General features: G+C 37.4%; 1 protein-coding gene across 1 annotated transcript; it reads left to right on the top strand.

The window, feature by feature from the left end:
• Positions 1–14911: 14911 nt before the first annotated feature.
• LOC113307684 (probable aspartyl protease At4g16563) lies at positions 14912–16745 on the top strand. The gene has a single exon (XM_026556135.1). The coding sequence runs from the start codon at positions 14930–14932 to the stop codon at positions 16469–16471; it is 1542 nt and encodes a 513-aa protein (XP_026411920.1). The 5' UTR covers positions 14912–14929; the 3' UTR covers positions 16472–16745.
• Positions 16746–20413: the final 3668 nt, after the last annotated feature.

Genomic DNA, 20413 nt, shown 5'->3' with positions numbered 1-20413 from the left:
CGTTCCAGACTTGCTTCAGTCACAAAGTGAAGGAGATGGGGTTGATCTTAGGGAGGGAAGCGAAGAAGGTGTTGAGATTGTGGAGGTTTTGGTTGTTTATGACTTGTATCAGAATACCAAACTGGCTTGCAATAATGTAAGCAATCATCTCTGGGTGTTTGAATACGTTGTATCAACACTTTCTGTCTTGTTTGTCTTGGAAATAGGGAGGAGAACCTATTTATACAAGTCATTGAACCTAACCCACGTCTCTCGTGGGAAGTGGAGGAAGTGGACTGATCGAGTAGTGGAGTCGTGTTAGTGATTGTCACACGATCAGGTATGAGCCCACTCCTCCCATCATCACTAACCGTCCATGTCTTCCTGACACGTTCTTGTGATGGCGCATTGCATGCTGCACGTTGTAAACCGCCAGACCAGTACCCCAGTATGTATCCCCAATTTGTGACATGCTTGATGTCTCGATTGTGTGGATCGTGGGACCCACATAAGGTAGCATACGGTGCTAGGTTAAATAACTAATTTATTTAGGAAGTCGATATTCATGAAATATCGTGTGTATTCTATACATGTAACGCATCAAATATAATCAATGTGTATGAAGCATCGTTTTTTAAGGCTTAATGGAGTAAGTCGCGGATTAAGCGTCTTAGAACAGATGCATGCTTAGCTATCTTCGAATGATAGTTTGGAGGTTGCACAGGCAAGCCCTCCCTTGGCCGATCACACGATGTGGTAGGGTGACAGATAGTAATCACCACGACACCTTATTGGCCATTTAACTCCTAGCCTGGGCTGCCTAACCAAGCTGGTAGAGTTGGACGGATGAGATGATATATGACGCTCATCTGCGACCGTTGATGAAGTTTTAGGGTTTTGAAGAGGTGCAAGCATCACTCTTCAGCTTGGTCGAAACCAAGCATGGGAGGTGTTCTCGGCAGGACCGACCGGGCAGGCGTATGGACAGCTTGCCGGTGTGCATGTCCATACCTCACTGCCCCATGAAGATGTGATCTAGGCCACTCAAGTTTACCGGTAAAGAGAAGTGGCTGAGATCGATTTGCGACAGGAATCCTGTGCCCCAAAGGATTTCCAAAGGGGCGCGACATGCTATCTTCAGGGCGCACGAACCGAGGCGTCTGGTCCTGCCTTGCTCTGGTCGGTCGGACATAGAGGTAGACGGGCCCACGGTGATCATGTAGATACTCTCTGGACCTCCTTAATCTATTCCTGCACCCTTCATCCAGGATGGCGAAGATGGACGATCGTGATCGATTTATGACACATGAAACATGCCGCAAACCCTAATTAGGGTTTTATGTTGGTCGCGCGCATGCTACTTTGGCCGGACGAATTTGCATGCTATGTTCTTCGTATGGACTGGCCGACCACGTGGGACCCACATTGGGCCGGTGCTGAACATGGTGATACCTGACCGACGGTCCTGGGTGTGATCTAAGCCATCCAACCATTGTTGCGAAGTTAGATGGTCGTGATAAATTTGGATTTCCACGGTTTCCTAAAGCATCACTCCAGCCATGTTTGGGAAATTTTTTATTGCTCCATAGCTTGGTTGTGGGAGAACCGATCAAGTAAGTGGAAAGTAGGCCCGCCAATGGGGGTGCCAACACTTCACAAATTGATCGCAGGACAATCCAAGCCGTCCAACCGTGCTTGCGAAGTTGGACGGTCGCGACTTATTTTGAGACCATTTTTTGATAGTCTTGCGCATGCTAGCCACTCCATGCCTTATCGACCATCCTCTTCAGGGCTGGCGTTTGGCGGCTATTTAGGGGTAAGGCATGCGTTCGACCATCCAGGGCATAACCGGGCCCGCTGGTGGTGATTTTGGTGATAGCCTGCTCCTACTGAGGATCATCTAGGTTATCGAATCATGCGGCCAACCTGCGTGGTCATGATTATTTCTGAGACTAGCACGGGCAGTCCATATTATACTCAATCGGGCTAGTATAACACACCGAGAGGAATGCTCAATCGGACTCGTATAACACACCGAAAGACTTTAATCAATCGGTCTAGTATAACACACCGAGAGATAGCCTGTACGGGCATTTCGTGCATGCCTCACTATTGACTCTCGGAGATTCGTGTTACTCTGTTAGGAGCAACACTCAGTCCTCATGCCGCATCAACAGTGAGGGTTTCCGGGAACAGCACAGGAAATACAAGGCTAATAAAGCGTTAATTAATAATGCTATAAATCCACAGAAAATCGGGATTGTTGCTACATGCTCCGTTCTGGGTGTACTTGATTCACAGGGATTGTTGCCACATGCTCCATTCTGGGTGAATTAATAAAGTGAAGAAGTATTCATCACTCAAATGGCTTTATCCTTTATAGAATGTCAGCCTATTAAAATTCGGCTTTTACAATTTTAGCCTTAAACAAAAATACACCATCAACAGTTACCTATTGCAACAGCGGGAGCATCATAGTCATTAACAACATATACCATGATTGAAAATCACGCGCTTGAAGAAACGCTCGCATAACAATTTTCCACCATAAGTAGTTAGAGCCATCGAAGACTGGTGGTACGTTAATAAAGATAACACCTCTGTCCATAGAGTCAAATTGCTACAAACGCAGACTTTTGAGGTCTTGAACGTGTTTGCCTGCTCTGACACCAATTGAAAATGCGGGAGTCTAACAACCTCACCCAATATTTCGATTGACAATTTGTATGGACTAACTCTAATATACTTTTAAGCGAATCAACTAGACAGTCAGACTCAATCTTAATAAAAAGTATATCAAGGAGTTAATATCTCTATCTCTTGATTTAAATCTTACTCAAGCAATCTGCGAGTCTCGATTAAATACAAGAGAGATAAACTTCGATGGTACCAAAGACCAATATCCAAGGATCAATCAATATCCAATCAACAACCAAAGGTTGGATTTCACTATTGATAGATACGACGCACAACTTGTGATATTTCAATTATATAACAAAATATAATGCGGAATAGAAATAACACAGACGCCAGAAATTTTGTTAACGAGGAAACCGCAAATGCAGAAAAACCCCGGGATTTAGTCCAGATTGAACACCACACTGTATTAAGCCGCTACAGACACTAGCCTACTAAAACTAACTTCGGTCTAGATTGTAGTTGAACCCTAATCAATCTCACACTTATTCAAGGTACAGTTGCGCTCCTTACGTCTCTGATCCCAGCAGGATACTACGCACTTGATTCCCTTAGCTGATCTCACCCACACCCAAGAGTTGCTACGACCCAAAATCGAAGACTTTAGTAAACAAATCTGTATCACACAGAAAGTCTACAAGGATAGATAAATCTGTCTCCCACAGATAAACCTAAAAGTTTTGTTCTGTCTTTTGATAAAAATCAAGGTGAGCAAGAACCAATTGATAAACTGTACTTATATTCCCGAAGAACAGCCTAGTATTATCAATCACCTCACAATAATCTAAATCATATGGTAGCGAAACTAGATATTGTGGAATCACAAATGATGAGACGAAGATGTTTGTGATTTATTTTTATCTTGCCCTATCGAAGATATAATCTCAAGTCAATTATTCAATTGAACTCGTACCATAGAAAATGTCAAGATCAGATCGCTCAACTACAAGAGAAGTAGTTTCGTCTGGCTTCACAATCCCAATGAAGTCTTCCAGTCGTTAATCGAGGGTCTCGAGAAGAAACCTACGATTAAAGGAGAATCGACTCTAGCAAACCAACTAGTATCACACAGGAGGTGTGGGGATTAGTTTTGCACAGTTGTTAGACATCTCCTTATATAGTTTTCAAATCAGGGTTGCAATCTAAGTTACCTTGGTAACAAAGCATTCAATAATCACCGTTAGATGAAAAACCTGATTTATCCAAGATAATATCTTTCAACCATTAGATCGAAACTTAGCTTGTCACACACAAATGAAATGTATTCATTTAGGTTTGAGTAACCGTACCTAAACGTGTACATTGGTTGATTCACAAATGGTTGACCAATGGTTAGCCATATGAGTGCTTTCATATTAACCGTATTCATCTTTCTCATAACTAGTTCAAATGACTCATAAGAACTAGTTCAAGAGTTGTTCAATTGCTTAGGTCTTTATACATAGACACAATTGAAACAAAATCGGCTTAATTCATTTGAATCAATTCATGAACAATATACCCACGGTATGCAAAGATTGCATTCCTTATATTTTATTTTTTTAAGTCCATGAACTACCGATTTGAGAAATAGATAGCTTGGGTACGCGTACGGGTATGCGTACCTTAGCTACCGGATTTTGAGTTGGTTTTAGTTTCCAAACTCAGCAGACTTTTTCGGGTGAAAAAGTTCCGCCAGTATGCGTACCTAAGGTGACTGGTTTTTGAGTTCGTAAACTTCAAACTCAGTGGACGTGAATTTCCGCCAGTACACGTACGGGTACACGTACCCAACCTGTCTCCTTCACCAATACCGCATGCACACATATGCACGCACTTGGTTTCCGGCACATGGATTTATACACTAATGTGCGAACACATTATATGCTTACATCCATAGGTGGTTACATATTCTCAACTCTACATTTCAATCGTTGAAACATTCTTCTATAATGTTATAACAATCGTTAGACATAAAGAATCGACTATCGTCATCAAAGCTATTTTCAAGATTGAAACGTCATCATGACTTTCGTCACGGGTAAAGATGAAGATGGTTAAAGAAAAAGCTTACCAACACGTATTTCGAGAAAAAGATAGGCGAGTAAACTCGGCTCGAAATAGCAAATGTGTATGTATGAAAACTATCATACTTATACGAATTTTGTCTCAAGAGTAGGAGATAGAGTAGATATACTTTTGAGTGACAATATGAGTTCAAGTCTCCACATACCTTTTGGTCGGATGAAGTTCCACTGGTTCCTTGAGTAGTTCTTCGTCTTTGCAAGATAATCGCCATGGAGTCTGGAGCTCAACTATTCCTAACTATCCTAGACCGAGACTTTGTCATAAGTATTCTAGAAATCAAGACATATAGTTTTGATCACTAATATTGACAAACATGCTTGAGATAGCAACGCATGAGAGTTCGACCGAGCAATGCTCTAATAAAATATATCCAAGAGTTGCATCTTTGTTTCACAATATAATCATCAAATCAAACAGATAGAAATTTGTAAGCCTGATTATTATGTGATACAACTTGGATGGTAGCAAAGACCAATATCCAAGCGTCAATCAATTAATCAACAACCAAAAGTTGGATTCACAGTTGAATGAACTTACGCACAACCTGTGATATTTCAATTATATAAACAAATATAATGCGGAAAAGAAATAACACAGACACCAGAAATTTTGTTAACGACGAAACCGCAAATGCAGAAAAACCCGGGGACCTAATCCAGATTTGAACACCACACTATATTAAGCCGCTACAGACACTAGCCTACTCCAAGTTAACTTCGGACTGGAATGTAGTTGATCCCTAACCAACAGGACTCTACGCACTTGATTTCCTTAGCTGATCTCACCCACAACTAAGATTTGATACGACCCAAAGTCGAAGACTTGATAAACCAATCTGTCTCACACAGAAATGTCTATTGTATAGATAAATCTGTCTCTCATAGATAAACCTATGAATTTTGTTCCGTCTTTTGATAAATCAAGGTGAAAATGAACCAATTGATATACCAGACTTATATTCCAGAAGAACATCCTAGAAATATCAATCACCTCTTAATAATCTTAATCGTACGGCAGCGAAACAAGATATTGTGGAATCACAAACGATGAGACGAAGATGTTTGTGACTACTTTTTATCTTGCCTATCGGAGATTAAATCTCGAGCAAATATTAGAGAAGATAGTACTCAATCACGATAGAAAACGGCAAGATCAGAACACGCAACTACAGAGAAAATAGTTGGGTCTGGCTTCACAATCCCAATGAAATCTTGAAGTCGTTAACCTATAGGATTTCGTGAAAAACCTAAGGTTAAAGGAGAATCGACTCTAGTCGCAACTAACATCACAGAGGAGGTGTGGGGATTAGATTTCCCAGTTGCTAGAGTTCTCCTTTATATATTCTTCAAATCAGGGTTTGCAATCAATGTTACCTTGGTAACAAAGCATTAAATATTCATCGTTAGATGAAAACCTGATTAGACTCAAGCTAATATATTTCAACCGTTAGATCGAACTTATCTTGTTACACACAAATGAAAAGTGACTTCATTTAGATATGAGTAACTGTACTTAAACGTGTGCACCTTTGTTGGCTCAAAAATAGTTAACCGAAGTTAGCCATATGAACACTTTCATATCAACCATATCCATCTTAACCATAACTAGTTCAAATGACTCAAATGAACCTAGTTCTAGAGTTGTTTAATTGTTTATATTCTCATAGAAGTATACAAGACATAATGAAGCAAAATCGATTTTGATCAATTCATGAACACTATAGCCACGATTTGCAAAAGATTGCATTCCTTATTATATAAATGTATTAGTTCATGAACAAACTGATTTTAGAACATAACCTACTCAAGTATGCAAACGGGTACGCATACCTAAGTAGCCGGACTTAGTTTGGGTTCGCCAGTATGCGAACATGTACGCATACCTTCCAAACTCATCTGAAATTCCCGGACCTGAACCTCACGCCAGTACGCGTACCGGTATGCGTACAAGGTTCCCGAAATTTCACTAAACCAACCAGTACGCATACGGGTATGCATATTATGGTTCCCGGACTTGGATTACATATATGAAAGTACGCATACTATGATTTATCCAATCATGGTTAAGTGTTCTAAACTCCATTTCAATCATTGAAACGTCTGGGAAGACGACAACAACTGTCTCACACAAAATATTAGCTTTAATGCAATTTTCAAGTGATCGAATGATCAATACAAAATATTCCGAGTCTACATCAAATGACTGTCTAACACAAATCATGTAAGATGTTACCAGGTGATTTTCACATGATCATCTTTTGACTTTCGTCAAGAATATAAGATGAACTTGGTTAAAGCGAAAGCTTACCAACACATATTTCGAGAAATATGTAAGGGAGTTAAACTCAGCTCGAAATATCAAATGTGCATAATTGAAGTCTATATAGCTATACGACTTTTGTCTCAAATAGGAGATAAAGTAGATAGACTTTTGAGTGATAGATGAGTTCAAGTCTCCACATACCTTTTGTTGATGAAGTTCCACAAGCTCCCCTTAGTATTTCGTCGTCTTCATTCGATGAACGCCGTGAAGTTTAATACTCAACTACACTTTCTATCCTAATCCAAGACTTAGCTATAAAAATAGACTAGAAATCAAGACTTATAGTTTTGGAAACTAAACTTGACATCAAGCTTGAGATAGCAATGCTTGCGAGTTCGACCAAGCAGTGCTCTAACAATCTCCCCCTTTGTCAATTTTAGTGACAAAACTATCAATACATATGAAATACAAAATAAAAAAACTTTGTAGCTCTCAATCCAAATGCTTGATTTCCTTGGTTCTTCAACATTACTCGGAATTTTCGTCACTTCCATGTACTCCAGTGATTCTGAATGTATTCAACTCAGCATCATAGTTGTTGAATATCCGTAGCTATAACAATAAGAAAACAGTTGCTCTCAATCATTGTTATACAGTGTGATAGTATTATTTCACAGCATCAAAGTCCAATTGTATCACAACTTTGACAACAATATTATTATACTCCCCCTTAGTCAATACTTCATCTCACATGAAAACCACCCCCCTTACATAATGATCCGTAAACCATATGTATTTGTAGTGTGAACTACACATTAATTCTCCCCATTTTTGTCAATAAAATTGGCAAAGGTACGAAAACTAGTGGGATCCTAATGAAATTTCCATAGAGATACTTTATGACCAAAAGAGAACATATCAACTTTGTTTCGATTATTTCACGTAGTCGAAACTAGTGTATTCATCAAGGAGTTTATAAAGATACAAGAAAACTCCTACAATATTCCACAGCCGCACTCCCCACAAAGATTTGGCAATTAAGCACAAGTTCAATTAAGAACTCTCCCCCATTAAAATGTCATTCCCGAAAGAACAACAAGAGCGACCTTACTTCCACAAGAAAAGAAGGATTTCTTTGGACATTAACAAATCACATGAAACATGAATCTGTATCCAAAATACTCAACTAAATTAACCACAAAAGAACCCATGATTAATTTAATCGGAAATGCTCACATAAGAGAACTTACAGAGCCACACAGTACTTACACAAAGATGTGGATCAGGGAAAGACCAATACTGCGGAATATTCAAAGTTTCATTCTATTTTTCATCAATATTTGCATAGAAACATGTAATAGACTTAATATTTATAAACAAAAATTCATCCCATCTCCCTTCAATATTTGGATAATGACATAATAGGATTAACTTTTGTTGTCAAAAGTTCATTCTATCTTTTATCAATAACGACATATGATAGACTTCAATTTTGAGCAAGTATGGGACAATCATAGTTCACGGACGTAAACACACATATCCCATAACAAATTGCAATATATGAAACCATAAAGATTAATACTCCAAAAATCTCTTCCAAATAAACTTTAGAATTTAAATAAATAAATCTATAAACATTGCGAGATGAAAATCACTGGAAATAGCTATGTGTACTCACAATAATTTCTATTCAAAGCCCTAGTTATCCTTTTTAAAACATAAGAATAAATTCTCCTAAGAAGTTTCCTAGACAAAATAAATAACTCCTAGGAAGAACAAAACTGAGAGTCATCAGACATGACCAACAACCAGAGATCGAACATAGACAAGTTCATCAATTTCTTTATTCAGTTCGTTTTTCAGAATTTCGAGATTTTTTGTTGCAATCCCAAGTTCTTCACGAACGACTTCAAAATCTTGAAGAAGATTTCCTTCCAGTTGAGATGACATCTGAACTGGAAGTTTGTTTTCATGATCAACATCATAATAGCAAGTTATGAAAACAGGGTTTTCGTGAAACTCTATAACCTCGCCATGTTCAACTTTGTCTTCCTTTTTGCATCCATCCATTGTGCACGCATCAAAGATACAGAGAATTTTTTTTTGACGTCACGGAACGTGTATGTATCAGGAGAAGAACATGATACATATATATGAGTACGTCCGGTAAGGGTCGGGTGCACGTACCCTCAAGGTTGCGAACCAAGTTCAGAACCAAGAGAGTAATGGAGCCTGATTTAAAAGTAGTTTCTAAAAAAAAATCAAAGACAAATTCTAAACAAATTGACAGACAATCTTAGCTCAAAAGAACATAAGATAATTGTTGATAAACAACAACTCACTCGTCAATAGGAAGAAACCAAGAGATTTCTAGGTAGGCAACAAAGAGAATATTCTCAAAGAGTTATTGATCAAAATTACACTATGAAATAGTATACTGGAGCAGGGCTCAACAGTGATATGATCATTTTAACAACAAAAATAATTACAATACGAATACAACAAAGACCACTTTCTCAAGACACATGAACTTCTTGAGAATTATGAGCATCCTCATATAGTTACACCGAGGATGCCCCTTTTTTTGGCACTCAAGTTGTATTTTGATGAGCATATTGCTCATCAAGGATATTGACATTTTCCCTTTTTCTTTCTTCAGACGAAACATAAGGGTTAGTCAACGGAGAGTTAACAAGAGGGGGACAAGAGATACCTGAAACTGCTGCCTTCCTTGCCTTCTTAATGCTGCGCTTGAGTATATTTATACTTGTCTTGAGCTCTGAGACACGATTATTGATGTGAATGTAATCTGGAGCAGACATTTCAAATTCAAGAATTTCTTCAGTGAAAGGCAAAGAGTTTGAACTTTTATTCTTCCTTCTATGATTTATTTTCTTCATGGAGTGATTTGAAGAGTCAGTTGTCCATATGACATTCTTCCCTTTACAACTGTAAACAGGTTTTGTGTCATATTTACAATCAAGAATTGGCTCATCACAACATTTTTCTTGATTGCAGGCAAGACCTTTTAACCCAGCAAAATGAGATGCAGGTTTAATTACTTCTTTAGACATCCATACAAGAATGTTACGAAGTTTTTCATTCCATAGTCGAAAACGACATCTCCTTTCAAGGTGACCATTGTTTCCGCAATAATAACAGTTGTAGGGAATGTTTTTGACTGTTCTCACATGAGCTGTTTTCAAAGGTGGATAAACTTTGTTCATAGGAACATCAACTGCTGAAGGAAGTTTTTCACTTTTGATGTGAGTGAAATTTTCACTTAGGAACTTGTCATTAGCAGAGACAAAATTGATCTTACTAGTACTTGGAGCGTCTATTCCTTTATAGCCAGACCAAGTGTATCACGATGTTCTTTACATGCTCCCAGTATAGTGGATAATTTTTTAGAGCTAGCATTGAATCTTTTCAGATTCTCTTCCAGTGATTTGACTTTATCAATAGCAGCAGCAAGATCAGTTTGCAATTGTTTTTCTCTGCCGAGAAGGCTGATTTCTCTGTCGTTAAAACATTTTTGTTGAGAGTCATATCTTTCTTCGGTTTATGCATGTCTTTCTTTTAACACAAAGAGATTTCGAGGAAGATTATCACATTCAGAATTCTTTGAACGCACGTCTTCTTCACGATCTTTAAGAATAAATTGTAAGAGTTTGTAACCGCAATCATATCCCTTCAAGAGTTTTTTAAATTTCCTGTTTCTTGACAGAGAGGAGTCAGATATTCAGCCAAGCAAGCAGTTGACTTCTTTTTCTTTAAGAGATTGTCAAAAAGATTGATATATTGTGAGACTTCTTCATCAAGATCTTGTCCCTCTTCTGAATCACTTTCATCTGAAATATCATCCAACTGTTCATCTAGGGATTTTTCACAGTCGAACACAATTTCAGTCAATGTAGAAGATATGAGAGATTTCTACGGACACTCAAGGCTTTGAACCAAAACAGAGGGCCTCTGAACTAGGGCTGCACATCGGTCGGTCAGTTCTGTTTTCACCCAAAACCGTTGACAGAACCGTGTAAAGGCCGATTCTTATTTTGAAACTGTCACCGAAGTGTTCATGAGTCGGTTCGGTTTCAAACCGCACTGAGTCGGTTCGGTTTTTAACTCACTCTCTACGGTTTACACCGATTGCAAAATTGTAATAAAAAAAGAAAAAAAAGGAAAACATTGTAATATCAATAATTCATTCAGTTTTTAATCACATATTCAAGTTCAACCTGCAATTTTCAATACTAACCATATACATTCAACAAATCAACCATTAAAATTAAGGAGAGGCTAATTTATAATTTTACAATTCCCCTTGATCCTTCAACACCCAATATGATTTCATTTTCCATTAGCAGTAGTAACAACCCCAATAGCTTGTTCAACTCTTCTCATTTCTCACTGCAAGTTGAATGTCTTGCAAAATCTTCTTCTTCTTGTTATATTTTACTGAATTCCAGCCAATTCCAATACCTAAACAAAACAATAAAATAGAAAAAATTTCTCAGTCATACACCTCAAACACAACAACAATAATAACTCAAAACAAAGCCAAAAAAATCAGATGCAAACCTATGGATCAGATTTTGATCGATTGAGAAGAACCAATTGGGAGAGGTATGAACTAAATACACAGAGGGATATTAGTGAAGCGCAGTACGTCACCTGGTACAAGTCGATTGCGAAGCCTGTAATTGGAACAAACAACATGCACATTTATGGGTTTGATTTCCCAGGGTTATCACGCCTGTCTCATGATGCAAATATCGTTCCTAACCAGCCACCTCCAAAAGAGCCATGCTTTATGACTTACCCCACCAAGGGTGCAATTTCTTCATCATCTTCGTCAAATATGCCCAAAATTCATTGGGAGATGGCAAGTATTACTTCACAAGGTGATCCAACCACGATCCTCATTGTTTCCCAAGCTATGGAACGTGAATATCCTTACTACAATGTCACTGCCGGTGAGGAAGAGTTGCGGAACCAACTGAACGATTTTTATTGGATGAATCGGCAAATGGAGGCTATACACTTGAATGCGTGTCGGAAATGGCACGTGAACACAATGTTTGTACTGCGTCCAACTGTAAATGATGATGGGCAGTGGTCACAAATTCCACTAGGAGCAACATATCATGGCACGATAGTGATGAAATAGTGGTGGGAGAAACACATGTACGACAGAGTTCTTCTTCACCACACATGCGACAGAATACTTCACCACAAACTGTGCCTGTATCTCAACCTCAAGTATTTCGGATAGATCCTAGACGCATTTCATCATCGTTCTCGCCCTAAAACCCAAATTGTTACAATGTTACACCACCACCACAACAACAACAAACATCTTATATGCTTGGAGGACCGAGTGCTTTCCGACAATAGCCTACTGCTTTCCAATCGCCTAATGTTGTTCAACCATCTTTATCTCCTTATGGAAATTTACTTAATATGTTGGCAATTGGGGATATTCGAGGTCCATCCCCAGGTCTTGGAGAATTCTTGACTCCAGAAGATAACAATGGGAGAGCTAGCGATGAACGACGTTAGAGAGATTGTTTGTAATTTTTAATTCTGCTACATTATAATTTTAGTTTTAAAAGTATGACGGTCTGAATTAAATGAAATTACATATGTTTAAAATTAAGCGTTTTACATTAGCTTCACTGAATTACGACGGAGTACATTAGCTTCAAAGAAGGGGTTGAAACTATTCAACACCTTAAGGATTTCGAACATTTTTCGAAAGGAAAGGCCACATTTTCCATCTTCGCCATTCAACCAAAGATCTTGTTAACATCTCAGCATCAGTTTCACCTCTCAGTCTATATCGATTGGCTTGTATGGTTAAAGCTACAAACTCACTTACTTCTTTCTTAATTGTACGAAAACGATTTTCTATGTCGCATATAGCACGACGACTCGGATTACGGGTGTCACTGCAGAACCCATCGTGAATAACCGTCCAGAAATTCAGTCATGGATAGTTTGCTGAAGCAAGCTGAGTAAATAAAAAAACATAGTTTCTGCAAATAGATTCATCTTCTTCTTTAGTATACGGAGCGCGCCGATAACAAGGACCGAGACATGTCCAAGAATTGAAAAATTTGTTGAAGTTGAAGAATTTTTTTAAGCTCAGAGAAGAGTAAAGAAGACTAGATGTATGAATGTGAATTTGGAGTTGAAATGGAGAGTATTTATAAAATTCAAAAACTATAGCCGTTATATCACAAGAGTTCTAAGCCATCTAGATTCATCCGTTAGCGCTTCTATGAAAAACTCGGCGCTTTTAGGAACGACGCTTGCGTGTGGAGCAAAAGCGGGCGTTGGTAATACAAGTGCCAGCGTCTTTGGCTCAAGCGCCAACGTTAGAGACAAGACTGCCCATCCTTTTATCAAGCGCGAGCTGCATATTTTAACTCACTCAACAACCCAACAAATTTGTTGGTTTGAACTTCCATTTTTCATGTTTGTTAAGTCCATAGTGGGAGCAAAACAACAAACTTCAAGTTTGTTGAATCCATAAAAACTGCTCTTAGGTGGTGGGTGCGATTTCATCTAAACTATTGTTTTTTTAATGCATCCTACAGTTGTTTACTTAATTGTTTCTTTTTTGTTTTGTACACTAATTATGATTTAATTAGTTCTAATCATGTTCATGCACCTTTGTGCAGCGAATCAACTGAGATCAACTTATAGTATCGTTGATTAAGCACAAAACGGATCTGTTCTGGATATTTTGTTCTCTCCGAATATTTAACAATTCAGATGAAACCGAGTTTAGTTTGTGATGGAACGCTAAATATGACCATATAACTATGTAAGTGTCACTTGGAAGAAAGGACATAATTAAATCAGTAGCAATGACAGTTTTAATAAGCAAATAAAATCTATATTGCTGATTTGATAAAATTTCTAGGATTTTCGTTAAATTTTATTTTTATTGTCATTGTTGTAGTTCTTACAATGGGTTGACCAAATTGTGGCTGATCATCGTTTTGGTCTTTTCTATTATTGAATAGCCAATATAAATCGTAATCACTCGGTATGTGTCTCAACCAAACAAACCAAAAGTTCCAGCATAATTAGGCTTTTGATTGGCATGAGGAAAGGTCTACACAAAAACATGAACACTTTGGTTGTTCTTTGATATGTTTGAAAAACTTAGGGATCACTTCGGTTTTTCAAATATATCGAGCTGTTCATAGTTTGTCAAGTGCGGAGTACTACTACATAATAATTTATCCGGACGCTTTTAATTTGTCTACTTGGATTAGTTATCAGAAATTTATTGATATTATGTCATGGATGATATCAGATCATAGAGCCCATTTATTGCATCATGATCTGCATGTAGGCTAAAAGTATCATTGCACATCTTACTGGCTTATTATATGATGCATTACCAAATCTAGCGAATTAATATTGGTTTTCTTTTCAATTTCGGAGGAGGTCATTACTCGTGAAGAGTTGACGGGAAATCTTCAACCAAACCTCATTGTTATTTTCTGCCTCTGGTCAAGATTTTTTTAGCCCAAGCCCGACCATTTGTAGCTCATAGCCTCATACGATACGACAGGGAGTAGTTTTCTAGCCCAATAACAATGTTAGCTCCACAAACTCAGCTATTACATAAGAACCTCTGGAGAATACAATGATTGATAGATATTGGATACTTCCCGACCAACTTAGCTATTTTTAGTTAAGTGTAATACCCAATCAAGTCAATAAGAATTTGGAGGTGCGGTCGTTTACTTGGACTTCAATATGAGATAAGAAAAACAACTTACGTCCAAATTTGTTAAAATAGAAACTAATTACCATTGGTTGTGATTATTTTTCGCTTAATTAATAACTGACCAAAATAGTGGAGAACAGATAACAAATAGAGAAATGATTCTGTATCCAAAACATGAAGAACAGGAAGAAAATGTCTTCATCATTTATTTTGTTATTATTTTTGTTTCTTCTTTCCATTTCTTTTACTTCTGCAGAAGACATCAATGATATTTTGAAAGATACTAAAAATGAAATTGCAGAGGTTCTCCACGATAATTCAAAAGAGTTTTCCGATGGTTTTAGAGGCGTTTTCCGCCAGGTAGATGATGGCGGTAAGCATAAATCACGTTCAAAAGGACCGAAGGAAATTGTTATTCCTCTGGAGAAATTCCGGAAAATCCCATTTGCCGACATTTGGGAGCGACTCGGCCACATTGCAAAAGTATCATTATCTAGAGCGAATCGTCTCAAACACAAACCGAAAGATGAAACCGTAAATGCAACCGGTGTTTTCCCGAAGAGTTACGGAGAATATTCAATTTCTCTTAGTTTTGGTACGCCTCCACAAACCATACCTCTCATTATGGATACAGGTAGTGAAATCGTCTGGGTTCCCTGCACGAAACAATATACATGCATTTTTTGTAATTCCACCCCGGTGGCCAACCCATTGTCAGCTCCAGATAACATGAAAAAATATGAACCACTAGATTCAGAATCTTTCAGGCAAACAACGTGTGATCATCCTGGTTGCACTTATATTCAAGGCCGATTTACGTGCAAGAGTTGCAAACCTACTAATTCAACAAGTTCCAATTGTTTGGAAGTATGTCCGCGATATGCACTAGAGTATGGTTCCGGAGTGACAAATGGGACGTTACTGTCCGACACTTTGACTTTCGGTGAAGTCAAAATCCCGTATTTCGTATTCGGATGTTCGAATTTTACATTTCATATCCCAGCCGGAATCGCTGGGTTTGGGAGGGGTATATCTTCAATACCTGCACAACTAGGTCTGCGTAAATTCTCGTACTGTCTTCTTTCAAAAACTTTCAATGACACAGCAAAAAGTAGTCCGCTTGTTTTGTACGATGGATCAGATTCTGAAGACGAAGATACGGATGGGATTAGTCGTACACCGTTCTTACAAGGCCCTAGAAAGTTCCCTTACTACTACATTGGTCTCCAAGAGATAACTGTCGGAGGGAAGAAGGTGCATGACGTGGATGAGTTTATCACACTACACCCTGACGGTTCAGGAGGAACCATAATCGACTCAGGAGCAACATTTTCATTCATGGGGAAACAAGTATATGATAAAGTTGTGCAAGAGATTGATAGCCAAGCTGCAGATTATAAAAGAGCTGCTAACGTGGAAAAAGATGTACATTTGAGTCCTTGCTATGAGGTTCCCAAAGAAAATGCATCGCTTCCAACATTAGGATTTCATTTTAGAGGGGGTGTCAAAATGGATTTACCGGTTATGAATACCTTTTGGTTTATTGATACTAATGAAACTACAGTGGCTTGTTTGGCTGTTGTCACTGATCGCGGTAAGGGAGGTGGTGGACCGGCAGTAATTTTGGGGAATTTTCAGCAACAAAATTATTATGTTGAATATGACCTAAAACATGAACACTTGGGATTCCGGACACAGGATTGCAGTGAAGATTAGCGTATTCTAGTGTTTTTATTTGGAATCCATTTATTTGCGGTTATCAGTTTCTTTTGTTACCGTTAGGTGTAAAAAGTGGAGGTGTGAAATTGTGGTTAATTAAATTTTCGTTATAATTGGTCGAGCCAAAGGGAGGCCTTCTATGTGATGAAAGGAATGCATTTTTTTCGTCACAATAAATGTCTCACGAGATGAAAATGAACTTTTTTTATTTATTTCACAATCTCGTAAAGTTGAGATTAGATCGGAGATAATGGATGAAATTGATCACCAATTTCTTTCAAATGCAGTCATGCAAATATACTATCAATTCAAAATTCTGCAAAATATCCATTGTATCAATCACAATCACAATCGATCAATTTCGTTATCATAATCGTTTCATATATAAAAAATTCAAATTTCTGTTTTGATTAAATTCACAAAATTAATCGAAAATGATCAATAAGAGCGACCTATACATCTATTAAATCTAAAAAAACACCAAACAACAAAAAAAATTCATACATTATTTCTTTGAAATAACTTAATTTGGAGAAAATCAAATATGGAAAAAACGGAGGCATACAATAAATTGTAGATATTTTGGGTCAAGTCCTAGGTTAATCGCCGGTGTAGAAGATGATGATGGATAGGTCGGGTCCAAACCCTACCCGATTAATTAGCCAAGAATTCATACAGAAGATACTAGAGATGGGAATACAATATTGCTTCTCCAAACTAACAGGTTTGATACCAAAGAATTTATTATTTTAAAGAGATATTATATTACCGATAAAATAATAAATTATTTTATCGATTAATCTTGTAGATATATTATATTACTGATTAATTAGAATACAAATACAAGATGATCATGTGAAAATCGCCTTGTAACATCTAACATTATTTGTGTGAGACAGTCATTTGATGTAGACTCTGAATGTTTCGTATTGATCATTCGATCACTTGAAAATTGCTTTGAAGCTAATAGTTTGTGTGAGACAGCTATCGTCATCTTCCAAGAATGTTTCAATGGCTGAAATGAGGGTTTAGAACATGTAACCATGATTATATATAAACATAGTGTGTATTCACATTTGTGTAAAGTCCAAAACCGGGAACCATGGTATGCGTACCCGTACGCGTACTGGCGGAAGTTCAAGTTCCGTGAATTTCTGCTGGAGTTTGGAAGTAAAATGGTATGCGTACTCGTACGCGTACTGGCGTAACCAAACTCAGTCTAGCTACTTAGGTATGCGTACCCGTTTGCATACTTAAGTAGGTTATGTTCTAAAATCGTCTTGTTCATAAACTAATACATTTATATAATAAGGAATGCAATCTTTTGAAAACCGTGGCTATAATGTTCATGAAATGATTCGAGTGAATCAAAATCGATTTTCCTTTGATTGTGTCTTGTATACTTCTATGAGAATATAAACAATTGAAAAAATCTCTAACTATTTTCATTTGAACTAGTTATGATAGAGATGAATAAGGTTGATATGAAAATGCTCATATGACTAACCATTGGTTAACTATTGTTGAACCAACTAAGTGTACACATTTAGGTACGGTTACCTTTATCTAAATGATGGTACATTTCATTTGTGTATAACAAGCTAAGTTTAATCTAACGGTTGAAAGATATTAGCTTGAATCTAATCAGGTTTTCATCTAACAGTGAATATTAAATGCTTTGTTACCAAGGTAACATTGATTGCAAACCCTGATTCGAAGACTATATAAAGGAGAACTCTAGCAACTGGGAAACCTAATCCCCACACCTCCTTTGTGATACTAATTGCGATTAGAGTCGATTCTCCTTTAACCTTAGGTTTTTCATGAAACCCTGTAGGTTAACGACTTAAAGACTTCATTGGGATTGTGAATCCAGACCCAACTATTTTCACTGTAGCTGTGTGTTCTGATCTTGTTGTTTTCTGCCGTGATTGAGTACTATCTTCTTTAAGATTTTCTCGAAATTTATTCTCCGATAGGCAAGATTGAAAAGTAGTTACAAACATCTTCGTTTCATGGTTTGTGATTCCACAATATCTTGTTTCGTTAATCGATTAAGATTATTGTGAGGTGATTGATAATACTAGGTTGTTCTTCGGGAATATAAGTCCGGTTTATCAATTGGTTCTTGTTCACCTTTATTTATCAAAAGACGGAATAAAACTCATAGGTATATCTGTGGGAGACAGATTTATCTATTCAATAGGATTTTCTTTGTGATACAGATTTGTTTATCAAGTCTTCGACTTTGGGTCGTAGCAACTCTTAGTTGTGGGTGGGATCAGCTAAGGGAATCAAGTTCCCAGAATCCGGCGTGGTTCGAGAGGCGTAAGGAACGCAACTCTACCTTGATCAGTGTGAGATTGGATAGGGCTCAACTACATTCTAGTCTGAAGTTAACTTGGAGTAGGCTAGTGTCTGTAGCGGCTTAATACAGTGTGGTGTTCAAATCTGGACTAGGTTCCGGGGGTTTTCTGCATTTGCGGTTTCCTTTTTAACAAAATTTCTGCTATCTGTGTTATTTCTTTTCCGCATTATATTTTTTTATATAATAAAAATATCATAGGTTGTGCGTAGTTCAATCAATTAGAGAATCCAACCTTTGGTTGTTGATTATATTGATTGACACTTGAACATTGGTCTTTGGTATCGTTCAAGTTGTTTCACATAATAATCAGAATCACGGATTTCTATATGTTTGATTTGCTGATTACATTGTGAAACAGAGATACAACTCTTGGATATACTTTTCTTGAGATTGAGTCTGACTGTATAGTTGATTCTCTCGAAAGTATATTGGAGTTTGTCCATACAGATTTCTAAGCGAAATATTGGTGTGTTTGTTAGACCCCCACTTTTTCAATTGGTATCAGATCAGGCAAGCACGTTTAAGACCTCATAAGTCTGTGTTTGTAGAAATCTGAATATGTGGACAGATATTCATCTCTGGCTTTTACGTGTACTAAAATGTCTTCCAAAGCTTTTAATTATGCCAATTGTCTTGGGCTTACCTCAAAGGCACTCCTTAGCTGATTCTTCCGAATCCTGAGGTAGAAAATTTGCTTTATCAAATTTCGATAACATTCCCTCAAATGAGACAATTGGCACTATGTCAAAAGATGAAATGAAACTCACCAGATTTTCAAAAAAATCTACTGAGAATATTGATTTTCAAAATCACGCTAAACTGATTGATGAATTTGAAAAGTTTCTTGGTCGAGAACGGGAACTCTACAGTATCATTGAGTCCTTCTCCAACAATATCGAAAAACTAATTCAAGAAACTACCCTACAGTGTGAAAAGATTAATGTTCTTGAGGATATTGTTAAACAAGATTCAATTAGAGAAAAACGTTTGATCGAGGCGCATTCATCTGATTTGAACATCATTCGTGTTGAAAAAGATAAACTGGGAGCATCCCTTATTTTAGCCCAGGAACAGTGCAAATCCTTGAAGAAAGAAAACTCTATTTTAATGAGAAAATCTTCTGTACCGATCACTAATTCCCAGACAGAATAATAGTACATGAAGAAATGTTCTCCAAAGGAAGTTTCTGCTAAGAAGTGTTTATATAACTTGCAGTCTTCTAATAGGGCTATGAACTTAAAACAGGTTCCTTCCAATGTTTCTCTTCCACGAACCTGTTCATTCTGTGGGAAAAAGAATCACTATGCTCAACATTGTTTTGCTAGAAAAAAACAGATTTCTGATCTTCAAAATCTTCTTTTTTTTACCATCGACAGAGTAAGTGTCTAACAACATCTACAATGGTTTTTATTCCTACAGAAATCCATATCTCTCATAAAAGAGACTTCAATGATCACTCATCTCGAAATCTCTACAGGGATCATGTTTCTTCTCATGGTGCAAATTCTTACACCACAATACACATTCCCAGTGTTTATGAGAATAAGTCTGCTAGATCTAACTTCAGAAGA

Source organism: Papaver somniferum, chromosome 9 (genome assembly GCF_003573695.1).
Source record: "Papaver somniferum cultivar HN1 chromosome 9, ASM357369v1, whole genome shotgun sequence".
NCBI lineage: Eukaryota > Viridiplantae > Streptophyta > Magnoliopsida > Ranunculales > Papaveraceae > Papaver > Papaver somniferum.
The sequence above is the reverse complement of the archived record's forward strand: the minus strand, read 5'-3'. Positions and strand labels throughout refer to the sequence as shown.